Source organism: Carcharodon carcharias, chromosome 6 (genome assembly GCF_017639515.1).
Source record: "Carcharodon carcharias isolate sCarCar2 chromosome 6, sCarCar2.pri, whole genome shotgun sequence".
NCBI classification, from domain to species: domain Eukaryota; kingdom Metazoa; phylum Chordata; class Chondrichthyes; order Lamniformes; family Lamnidae; genus Carcharodon; species Carcharodon carcharias.
In genome coordinates, this window is record NC_054472.1 from 128,369,971 (window position 1) to 128,382,646 (window position 12,676).

Genomic DNA, 12,676 nt, shown 5'->3' on the forward strand with positions numbered 1-12,676 from the left:
AGTCTCCACCCCTGCATCATTTTCACGTGGTCCATCTCTGACACTTCCCTTCCCTTCCTTGACCTCTCTGTCTCAATCTCTGGTGATAGACTGTCCACCAATATCCATTACAAGCCTACCGAGTCCCACAGCTACCTCGACTACAGCTCCTCACACCCCGCTTCCTGTAAGGACTCCATCCCATTCTCTCAGTTCCTTCGCCTCCGTCGCATCTGTTCTGATGATGCTACCTTCAAAAACAGTTCCTCTGACATGTCCTCTTTCTTCCTTAACTGAGGTTTTCCACCCACGGTCATTGACAGGGCCCTCAACCGTGTCCGGCCCATCTCCCGCGCATCCACCCTCACGCCTTCTCCTCCCTCCCAGAAACATGATAAGATCCCCCTTGTCCTCACTTATCACCCCACCAGCCTCCACATTCAAAGGATCATCCTCCGCCATTTCCGTCAACTCCAGCATGATGCCACCACCAAACACCTCTTCCCTTCACCCCCTCCCGGTGGCATTCCGTAGGGATCGTTCCCTCTGGGACACCCTGGTCCATTCCTCCATCACCTCCTACTCCTCAACCCCCACCTATGGCACCTCCCCATGCCCACGCAAAAGATGCAACACCTGCCCCTTCACTTCCTCTCTTCTCACCGTCCAAGGGCCCAAACACTCCTTTCAAGTGAAGCAGCATTTCACTTGCATTTCCCCCAACTTAGTCTACTGCATTTGTTGCTCCCAATGTGGTCTCCTCTACATTGGAGAGACCAAACGTAAACTGGGCGACTGCTTTGCAGAACACTTGCGGTCTGTCCCCAAGAATGACCCAAACCTCCCTGTCACTTGCCATTTTAACACTCCACTCTGCTCTCTTGCCCACATGTCTGTCCTTGTCTTGCTGCATTGTTCCAGTGAAGCCCAACGCAAACTGGAGGAACAACACCTCATCTTCCGACTAGGCATTTTACAGCCTTCCGTACTGAATATTGAATTCAACAACTTTAGATCTTGAACTCCCTCCTCCTTCCCCACCCCCTTTCTGTTTCTTCCCCCTTCCTCTTGTTTTCTCCAATAGTTTATATACATTTTTCTTTTCCCACCTATTTCCATTATTTTTAAATCTTTTATGCCCCCCCACCCCCACTAGAGCTATACCTTGAGTGCCCTACCATCCATTCTTAATTAGCACATTCGTTTAGATAATATCACCAACTTCAACACCTCTGTGTTCTTTTGTCTGTGACATCTTTTGATTATCTGCTCCTATCACTGCTTGCTTGTCCCTACAACCACACCCCCCCTCCACTTCTCTCCCCTCACCCAACTCTCTCCCCCCGCCCCCCCACCTTAAACCTGCTTATATTTCACCCCTCTACTTGGATTCACCCAGTTCTGCTGAAGGGTCATGAGGACTCGAAACGTCAACTCTTTTCTTCTCCGTCGATGCTGCCAGACCTGCTGAGTTTTTCCAGGTAATTCTGTTTTTGTTTATATCTTCTACTCCCAGACAAGTCTTAGCAATTGCCAAAGCCATCTTGCAGCCCCACCACTTATAAAAATACCTCACCAACTCCTGAATTCAAAGTGCTTTTTGTACTCATAACCTTATGATTCACCAATTCCAGACCAACCAAGGAATTACAGATATGATCCTGCCAAAAGCCCCCAGTTGTTATGACACAGCAGTTGGTAAACGTTGATTTGTTTAAATCCCTGAGAGAAACTTGAACAACTGTCATAACCTATATTTTCAATTGATATGTTTGTGATGCATATGGTTACACATCTACAAATTATTACCGTAATAACTTTTAAACAAATCCCCAAATTAATCACTCCCAAGTAAATCTTCACCAAGGCAACAATAACCCATGGACTTTAAATAGACACTAGGCAAAACACATATGACTGTACGAATTCAAAATGAGGTTCCTTTGCAATTTGGTTCCTTTATTGTCAGTTGTAGACTTACAGGCTGGTTAGATCTTAAATGCCTCCGACTGACACACACAAGCTCCTTTCTGTTTATACCTATCTTCCTCTTGTAAACTTTCCATTGTATTACTAAGTTTTTTTAAATTTTAGCTCTCCTAAAAATAATCTTTTCATTCCACCAATTTAATTAGTAACATAAACACATTGCTTGGCGTCTCCCAGCTAGGTGCAAGATTTTACATTCTTTTGAATGGTTTACTCAACAAATGCAAATTGCACTTTACCTTTTAACTTCCTTAAGTTTATCTAATCCCGCCCATGGATGAGGTTTCATGAAAAATGCAAAGGCTGCTTGGGCTCTTCACCCGCCCGCCAAATTTAAGGTTAGACAGGCAGCCCTGTCAATATCTTTAATTGGTTTATTAATGGCCTTAACAGACCTTTGACAGTTCGGTGGGCGTGCAGCCAATTCTGGTGCGCGCCTGCAGAACGGAAGATTGGAATGATGCATGGTGATGTCAGGATGCATGCTTGATGTTACTGTGCATCAGTTTATGTGTTGGTGTGCTGGGCCTGCCCCCGCATGCCAGAGAGAAAATTCTGTTTAATGACTCCAATCATGGAGAGTTTTTCCCCTGATTCCTTTTGACTTTAGTTTTGCTAGGGCTCCTTGATGCCACATTCGGTCAAATGCTGCCTTGATATCAAAGGAAGTCACTTTCACCTCCCCTCTTGAGCTCACGTCTTTTGTCCATGTTTGGACCAAGACCTTGTCACAGTGCCCACATCCCACAAGCTAGTTAAAATAAAAAGTTGCCACATACCTACTTCTAGTTTAAGTGTGGCGGGTTTGGGGACACCTACTAGCCCATTCATTTCAGGCTGGCTAGTTATTATAATATTTAAATGAGTGTATTCTTTAAGTTTTGAGAGCCATTTGAATTTAACGGTTGTAGCCAGGTTTCCCGGAGCTTGAAACTGAGTAGCTGAAAGAAGGCAAAAGCAGCCGTATCCAGCAGGTATATACTTTTCCAGCATTGCTGTAGGTGAGAAGGAAAAATGGTGCTTCCCCGGCCCCTCAAATAAATTTTCAGCTGCAGTCTCTCACTCCACGATTGGCCAACCTCTCCACTCGCGCCTTCTCTTTCCTTTTCATCCACTGGCCTGCTTTCCCTATCTACCACTATCACTTTTCTTTCCCTGTTGCTGCAGTCTGAGCCCTGCCGTCATGCCCTGAACTTCTCCATTTGCACTTCTACCACTGACAATTCTGGCCAACCTCTTAATCTGGTTGACTGTCGAGCAGAAATGGAATGGAGTAAAAACAGCTAAGTAGGTCATGCCCTTAAATTCAGCAGGAACTCTTCGTCTCACCCCCCCCCCCATTTCTGCATTTCTTTGTTGGAAACACCCCCGCCTCCCCAGAAATATTGTGGCTTTACCTTTCACAGTATGTTGTATATGATTGTGACTGCGGCTAAGATTTTGTCAGTAATCAATTGTAATGGGACTGCACCACCTATAAGAAAATCAAAATGGTTTTCTATTTCCAGAAAGAGATGATTGGATTTCTTGTTTCCAATTATATACATGGACAAATTGATATTGGTGCATGGGAGGGACTTGCCACAAGCCACTATGGGGCAACGTCTCATCTAACAAGTTGCAACACAGTTGGAAACTGACCGCATAAACTCTGGTGCAAGGAAGCAATGAAAGCAGAAGGAAAGAGAGCAGAGTCCTGGCTTGAGAAATCCCCTACTTCCTCAGGGCAATTCTTGTCCTCTCTGCCCAAAGATCTCTGTCTCCAGGATTGGCCTGCTGAGTCACCTGAGGACATTCAGATCATGAAGCTTGGCAGACGTCACCCCCCCCCCAACCTTTCAAAGGGCTGACTATGGTGCTGACAACAGGCATATTGTTGTTATTGCAGATTCTCTCTCTTTCACAGCATTGAATATTGATTCTTTTGCTGACCCGAAGTTCAACCACAGCCAGGGTGATATTGCATCTGGACCTCTTCCCAGGTTCATCTAGTAAATCTGCTATGTCGTTGCTCTAAATAATGTCTACTGCTTAGTTGAGTGCTAGGTTGGCTGATTGGCATTCATTATGAACTTCCAGTAAGCAGTGAAACAAATATATATATATGTCCTTTCTCCTTCTGATTGGTGGATCACCAAATTCCATACACATTTCCTTGCCTTCCAGATCATGTTTTGAAATTTTATCAGATTAGAATAACCAGTAGATTAATAGGTATATAATGGTGGGATGTGTTATGTTATAGACCTGTAACTCACAAGTGAACAGATTGTTTGAATAATAGGTAACTGAAAATCACTAAAGAGTCAATTTTTCCCATATTAGCTTAACCGAACAACTACATTTTCATTGAGGGCAGGGGGAGGGGAGGTGGGGGCGATAGGATGGAGTGAATCTGGGTGTTAGATGAGAATTTTGGATCTTATTACTACTCTTGTGATATATTTTGGTGTTGCATCATCAAGTTTACCTGAGACTTAATGGTTTTATGGAAGATTTGTGAAACATTACTATGGATACCTGCCTGGTTCATGTACTTGCCTCATTTATAAATGAAAATTTAACATTTATTTGCCAGGATGCATTTGCATCTAAGTCTTTGCTACAAATAATATATATATATAATATGTATAAATATAATATATATTTTCAGTAAGTTAATGAATATGATCATTTATTTGGCAAATCTCACTGCTTTTTAACATTGAAGCCCACTGGTATAATAATACCCCCTGATCAAGAGACCTGAGTACTGTGTTCATTTTTTATTACTACAGTTGCTGAAATTCTAGTGGTAAATTAAAACTGAACCAAAGTTATCTTTGCATTCCTTCCAGAAAAACATGAAAATGTTTTGTGTTGTAAATTAAACTGCAACAAAGCTTTTTAAAAAATGGAATTACATATTGATTTATGCTTTACTGAGACTGTAAATCCTATTTAATAATCAGAAGCCAATCCACTGAGACTACAGCTAGTAGATGGCTAATGCAATGATTGCTGTTTTTGAGGAAAGTTTGTAGCAGGGAATTAATATTCATTTCTGTTTCCAAATGTATGTAGTTTCAGCAAATCTATTCACTGTATTGTATGAAACCCGTCAGAAATATTTAGAGGCTAAATCTGAGCTGCTGGACAAACTCTTTCATCTTTAGTCCTTACAGTTAAGATCTGTTCATTATCCCTTATTCCGAATGTTAAATATATAAGTTATTAAAACGCAAAGTGATAAACTTATTAAAAATGCTTATCTTGACTATATATGAACTAGACAGAAAGTAATTTTCTTCTGGTATGGATTTATTGCATTTTGATTCATTTTCATTTTGAAAATGTATTAAAGTTGATAATGCTTACATTTTATATAAGTCAGAAACATTTTTTATTTTTTATTTTATGAAAACAAACATTTGATAGATGCATACCATGACTCAAAAACTCAGACATCTAGACAAAGTAATCACTATTGAACTATGTTAACACCTTATGCCAAGTTAAGCATTCGGGTATCTCATAACTGTGCTATCTGGCCTGTTTTCTGCCTGCAGCTGCACCTGTGTTGGGCAAAGAGCTTTTCCCTTGCAATCTTTTTTGCTTCATTTTCCTCCTGTTACAAAACCATCAGATGGTGTGAGTTGGGTGTGGAAGGAGAATCCATTGAGATGCCCATTGGTACACTAAAAATACTGGGGGAATTTTATATTTTATGCAGTTAGCACAGATACTCATGAGAACCTAAGTTTCAGAAAATCAAAACAGCAAGCAAAGAATGACCAGGAAACTTCATAATTGATGTACTTTCCCTTGGTCTTTTAAATCTATCACCACAGCCTGTTCTCAATAACCTTGCATGTCTGTTTTTGAAGTGGGCATGCCTTTATACTTGATGTCCTGGATGCTCAAAGGCTAGGAAATGGTTTGCAGGAGGAACATACCCTTAAGTACATATGGAAGTATACTGCCTGTCTGTGTGGAATGAGAATTGGTCCCACTCCCTGAAAAGATCACTACAACGCAAAATGGGCTGAAGTCCAGCAGATAGAACTCCTTATTTTCTGCTACCAGTTGCCTGATTTACAGAACAAAATTAAGAGAATGGCAGCAGAAAATTCAGGCTATAACCTGCCAAAGTATGTTCTTAGCTATCGAGTTTTCTCCCACATCACTGTGTTATATTTGATAGGTCACTCTGTTTTGCCCCATTACCTCTGGTGTTACCAAAAGATCAATCTGGTTTGATTTCAATGACCACCTCCATTTATCACCCAAACTGTTTTTGAGGTTCTTTAATTTCCATATTTCTCTCAATACAGTGAATGAAATGTCCTTTAATGGAACAAAGTAAAGCTTTTTTGTTTTGATTCCTCAAAGTGCTTCAGCAACTCCTGTTTACTTTATCCGTAGTTCTTTATCTGTTAACATGATTTATCTCTCTATGGATTGTCAAGCGAAACATCCAAATTTGCTCCTTTGTTATCATTGTGCCAACTATTTATTTTCTCCACAATAGCTCTGTGTAAAGCCACGTCTTTCCAAGACTTGAACACAGTATTGCTGCCAAGTGGGCTGAGGCTGCTCTATTACATATATCAATGTCCAAGACAAGCTTTTAGAAAACGCTTGCTGCCTGTATTTTTTTGACTTTCTATCCATCATAAATTCGATTTTTAATTACTCAGAAAACTGGTTCCCAATTCTCCATAAACTTGAGTGCCAGCACTGCTGGGACGGAGGTAGGATTACGATGTTGGGAAAATCCCTGACTCCCAGTTCTTGCCTCTGCGATGAAAATTCAGCCCCTTCTGTCACTTCAGGAGCTTTGAGCTGTTAAAAAAAAAAACAGCATCATTTCAGACTTTAGTTTTGCAGGAATTTCCATGAGGTGCAAATTTGTTAATTGCAATCAAAAATCTGTTCTTTTTGGAAACTAATTCCTGGAGAGTTGCATGATCTGGAATTTTAACAGTTATGCTATTTTCAGTAATCTTCATTCTGAAATAAACACAGGCCGGAATTTTCTGGCCCTGTTGGTGTCAGGCACCATGGTGGGCAGGAGAGTGGTGGACACTTTGGCAAGAAGGCCAAAAATCGGTTCTGTGCTGTTGTGAAATCAGTTTGCGATCGTCCACGCCACTCATCAGTGGTGGGCTGCGTCATTTTTGAGGGGAACTCGGAATTGAGCGCACACAACCCCGCAAGCATCACGCATAGGACATCAAGCAAGAAGCACGCACATTTGGGGGGCACACAGACAAGTCGCAGTTTCATGGCTGGCTTTCAGTGCGGTGCCGGGGAAAAGGGTCCAGTGCGTATAAGACTGAGAGTGAGGGGGCAAGGCAGCACAGACTGAAGGAAATACTCAAGCATGTGCTGGGGGGGTGGGGGAAGAGGGGGCATTGAGGGAAGCGATCATGCACTTGGAAAAGCTTGTCAAAAGTGAGCTTCTTCCTCCACCGAGACCATTTAGCTGTATCTCCATTGACATGCTTGGAGTCGGGCCTCTGAAGCTTTTCTGCCCACTCAAGCAACGCAAAAGCATGAAAGTGCCACCAAATGTTCAACTCTTGGATGCAGACTGAATATTAATGTGCGTTTTGGGGGGCATCAGTGCAATTGGCCAACTGGGCAAGTTGTACAATCCCTTTGTGAAAGGTGGCCATGGCGCAGTCGCTGGTGGAGGCGCTCACGGCCTCTTGCAATGTCTTTATTAAGGTTTCGACCAGTATCCATTATGGTTCAAGCGAACAGCACAGCATGAGCTGAAATCACAGCATGCAGTCCAGTTGCTGAATTTGCCGCCAATTGGCCAAGTGGAGGGGGACAGAGATGGTTGGGGTTTCGGACAGTCAATGAGCATACTACAAACTGGCCATCCAAGTGGTGGCCAGCACTCTCCTGCATGCATGATGGGGCCTTCAGACTTAACCAAGAGAGATTCTTATTACACCTATATTAACCCACATGTCTTTCTCTTTGATCCTGCAAGTGGAGAACATCAGGATCATGGAGCCTGGTGATTTAGCTGTATGTTGCATGGCATACAGAGACCAGAGAAGAAGAGAGTGGCAGAGGTGATGGTGGGTGGGCAAATCATAGGCTGCCCCACCAGTGAGCCTGCGTGTTTACCAGGAATGCATTATTAATGAGACCAGACACATCAGGAATGGGACGATATGGTGTGAAAACCTGCCATTGTGGCTGGCGGGTAAAATGTCCCTTTTCCAGCCCACTACGGCACTTTGTGCAAATCTGGGACAGTTCCGCCCACGGTCTTTTCCTACAATATCAAACTCAGTTCAGAAGCAAACCAGTCAGCAAAACATGAAAGACAAATATGAAAGGTTTGTGTAACAGTTCATAATGGGCCAATCACTTGTCATAATAGTCGCTTTCATATATTAATAGTAAGTCTCTCCACTCATTCCAATTGTTCAATACATTTGTCAAACAGAATCCTTTACAATTCACAATGCAGGTTGATTTCTTCCCTCTTTAATGCACACTTATGTCATTGATAACTCCAAAAATTGACCAGTAGCTTGGAAACTCATTTGTAATTTTTAGATGTCCTGCTTTTAGCTAAATCATTATTTTACAGTTGACTAATTATCAAACTTTGAAGTTAAAATTCACAATAATTCAAATATATGTATATGTAAGTTTGAAGCTCAACAGAGCAAATAGGAATAAATCACGTTTCTGCCTGGACACTTTGTACACAATTCAGTCTTGGGATTGATATGAAAGTGGTTTGAAGGTTTTTATGGTGAGAGCTGTAACATTGAGGAAGACAAATTTACAGTTGTACCATGTAAAATTTTGCTCTGGAAAGAACAATTGTTACTTTAAAAGATTCCCTTGGAAGAACTGATAGGTCTCAACATTTCAGGCAACATACCCTACCTATCATCTGGAGGAATAACTGGAGCAGATGAGAGGTAGTTATATATAGTAGAGGATGGGAATATGGATGGGATCTTACTGTTGATTAGTCAGGCTATTGCATTTGTAATAGGTCAGTTCATGTTAACATTCTTGCTGCTGGTTGGTTGTGTAGAATGGATGGTTCTCTGTTTCTTGAGTAAGGGTAGCTAGATGTCACTGATGAGAAGGGCGCTGTCTAAGAGTATAGTGTGGTGTTGGTAGATCACCATAGCTTCCCGACGCATCTTGTATGCCAGTGTGTGATGAGTGAGATAAGTGTAGAATTGCATTACTGGATGTGGTGGTTTTTAAGTTGTATGTTTGATAATAGCTGACTTGTCCCATTCAGTCGGTGGGATTTTCCAAACCTGCCCACCTCTGCGATCTTCCAGTCCTGCTGTAAGACAATGGACTTCTGGCTGGGGCACTGCCTCACCCACGGTACCCCCCCCCCCCCCCCCCCCCCCCCCCCCCCCCCCCCCCGGCAAAAGGGCTGGAAAATCCTGACCACTGTTTGAAGTCAGTTTGAAGTAGGCTTCCTGTCATTCAATGTCCAGTCAGAATCTACATCCTCGTTTACATATCACTCCATAACCCAACCAGATGCCATGTGCTTTGATCCTCTGGCTTTGGTCTCTCTTGAACATCCTGTTCCATCTTCAAATGTCTCGGCCTCCCCTTCGCCCTAAATCATTCTTTCCTTGATATTGCTCTTCCTGCTTTCTTACTATCCTCTTGACCAAGCTTTAATCTTTCCTAATGCTTCCCTAATCCTTGCCAACAGTTCTTTTTTTATTCATTCATAAGATCTGTAAGCCAGCACTTGTTGCCGATCCCTAATTGCCCTTGAACTGAGTGGCTTACTAGGCCATTTCAGAGGGCAGTTAAGAGGCAACCACATTGCTGTGTTTCTGGAGTCGCATGTAGGCCGAGTGGGTAAGGACAGCAGATTTCCTTCCCTAAAGGGAATTAGTGAACCAGATAGATTTTTACAACAATCATTGATAGTTATCCTGGTTACCATTCCTGACACTAGCCTTATATTTCAGATATATTAATTGAATTTAACCCTCATGTCCCCCGAGAGTCTGGGCCTCGGGATTACTAGTCTAGTGACATTATCACCACACCACCTCCTCGGTCTGTGTCAAAGACATTATACGAATGCAAGTTGTTGTTTCAGTAATTAAGCTGTATCCTGTATTTAAAGTTCTAGATTCTTTTTCTAACAGTAGTTTTTATTGCAGGCCTCTTTCACCACCAAAGAAGGAAATTTTCCTCGCGCTTAAATGCTGTTGAATGTTTTGATACAAATTTAGGTTTCTTTTCCCCATAGCTGTTAATGGAAAACATTTGATGGATCTCTTAATGGAGACCCCATTACTATAAACAGAGCAATTTGTTTTTGCAGCATTGACTTCAGTGTGGATATTTAACATGATTATTTTCTGTTTGGAGTAGCTCAAATAACATGAACTGTATCTTCTACCTATTAGGAGCGAATTGCTGTTGATACATACTCAATCTTACAACTAATGAGCAGATCACAATTTTTAGACATCAATGAGTTTTTTTTAAGTTAGCATGAATGTTTCGTTGGGTGTTAATTTTCAGACATATTAAGTTGTATTCTGTACCTTCAATTTAATTTTAACAAGTGTTAGATTGATAATTTTAAAAAGTTGATACACAGGGGCTATAAATATAAAATCACCAAAATGAATGAGAGGGAATAGGAAAAATGTTTTTACACAGAGATTGTGAAAAGAAAACTTTGAAAGACTATTGCGGAAAAGCAAGTGAATAAGACTAAATGCACAGTTCTTTTGGAGAGCCATTGCAGGTGTGATGTGCAGTATGTCCTGCTTTGCTGAAAAATGTTATGAAAGTGTAACACAAATGATTGCTTTTGTCTCAGGGACAAACAGCCCTGCATGCGGAAATTAAAATCCTCTAACAACCAGCCCAGCGGTGAAGAATTCTCTAGCAGTTCACCTGTAGAACCTGCTGAGCTTCGAATAGTGGGATGCACACCCAGGAGTATGTCAACAAAACAAAAAACTCAACACAAGTCACAAGACAGCAAGAAAACAAGTATGACTGAGGAGTCCACCTATAGGGTAATAAAATTAATGTTCATTTTTAAGTTGATTCAAGACTAGCTAGCAATGTACATTGTTCAAGAACACATGATTTTGGGCGTAGAAAAAGGTTTTTGTTGATTAGTACTAAAATCTCCCAGCTTAGGCTCTTATAGGCCTCCAGGTTAGGCTGAAGCGCTAATTTAGTTATGTTGCTTTCTAGTGACATGACTGGAGGAGATCGGAGATGTGTTCAAGCCACTTCTTTAACATGCCATAGCAGTGTCTCAAGATGCCAAGCAAAGGTCTCAAATAATGCGACTGAAGGGCATAAAAAACATGCCACTAAAACAAAAGTATGTCTAATTAGATAGAAAATGGTTCTGTTTTTTTCTCCCAAATTACATAGATATGGAAGTACTTTATTACTCTCATAGCTATCTAGACTGGAGCTTATGGTTCTAGGCACAGATTGTTGACACAATCAGGTATACGCATATGTAGCAAGCTTCACATATCTATATCTCATTAATCTGTTGGGTCAATTTCAAAAGTGGTTCAAAGCAGTAGTTAAATTGTATGCTGCTTTGTAAAATAGACAAATAAAAAGTGCTTTTAGAAGGATTGAAACTATCCAAATAAAACTAGGTAATGGAATGCTTTTTGTTCATGCTATACCCATTGGACAAATATAAATGTAATCCAATTACATTACTGTAATTTTTAAATAATATAGTTCAGTTTGGCTCAGTATAGTAAGATTTCCATCTCTGGCTCGGAAAGTTGATGCTGCAAGCCACGTTCCAGGAGCACATAATCTATGTTGTAGCGTAGTATTACTGCATTGTAGTAATAATAAAAAGGAGCAGAGAGCGTTTGTGAGGTTTTTGCCAAAATTCATCTTTCAACTAACCAGCAGAACAAGTTAAATCATCCTTTGCTGCCTGTGGGATCTTGCTCTATGCAAGTTTTTTGCCACTTGTGTCTACCTAAAACTATTTCATTAACTAAGGTGCTTTGGAAGTCATCAGGACATGAAATACACATAGAATGTGCAAGTTTATTCTTTCATTGTAATGGGAAGACTTCCAATTAACATTTTCCAATATAAATCTAGCAGCCGTGATTACTTTCCTTTTAGGTACTTATTCAAGAGTTGGACCAAGAACGAGAGATGAGATGGAAGGCAGAACAAACTGTGAAAGAGTTGATGGACCATACAAAAGAATTACAAAATCAGGCTAACGAGAAAAGGAATTTTCAAGACATGGCTGTACATACCACAGACAGGTACCTGAATAATACTTGCCTTTTTATTCTCAGAAATTTACAGTGCTACTATAATAGAGTTTATGAGTTAAGTGTATCCAAAAACACTTGTAAACACTGAAAAGTGGCAATGTAACTTAAGAGTCATATAAATGATCTAACTGCAGAGTAGACTAAAGCCAAAGTGTGTGAGACCACCTTCAGGACATAGTATCCCACACACACGAACTATAGCATAACTCTAGCCAAGTTTAAAAAGTTCTCAGAATGTCTCTTGGACTTTATGGGCTGTATCTTCCGGTCGGCGAGCAGGGGGCATTGCCAACGCATAAAATGACGCAGGGTGATGTCGGGCAGGCGTCCCAACGTCACCCCGCGTCGTTTACATTTTTAGGTCAGCAGGCCCAGAGCCAACGGCCCATTAAGGCCATTAA

The 12,676-nt window shown here is 41.2% G+C and overlaps 1 protein-coding gene across 7 annotated transcripts in view; it reads left to right on the forward strand.

Annotated features, from left to right (window-relative positions):
* lrrcc1 (leucine rich repeat and coiled-coil centrosomal protein 1) overlaps window positions 1–12,676 on the forward strand; it is a 231,029-nt gene that overhangs the window by 92,076 nt on the left and 126,277 nt on the right. For all 7 annotated transcript variants that reach the window (XR_005943299.1, XM_041189511.1, XM_041189512.1 and 4 more), the window contains 2 exons: window positions 10,811–11,012; window positions 12,115–12,263. Coding sequence is in view for 6 of the 7 variants with exons in the window: in XM_041189511.1 (XP_041045445.1) it covers window positions 10,811–11,012; window positions 12,115–12,263 (351 nt within the window). In the remaining variant the exon portion in view is untranslated. The remainder of the gene's footprint in view (window positions 1–10,810; window positions 11,013–12,114; window positions 12,264–12,676) is intronic.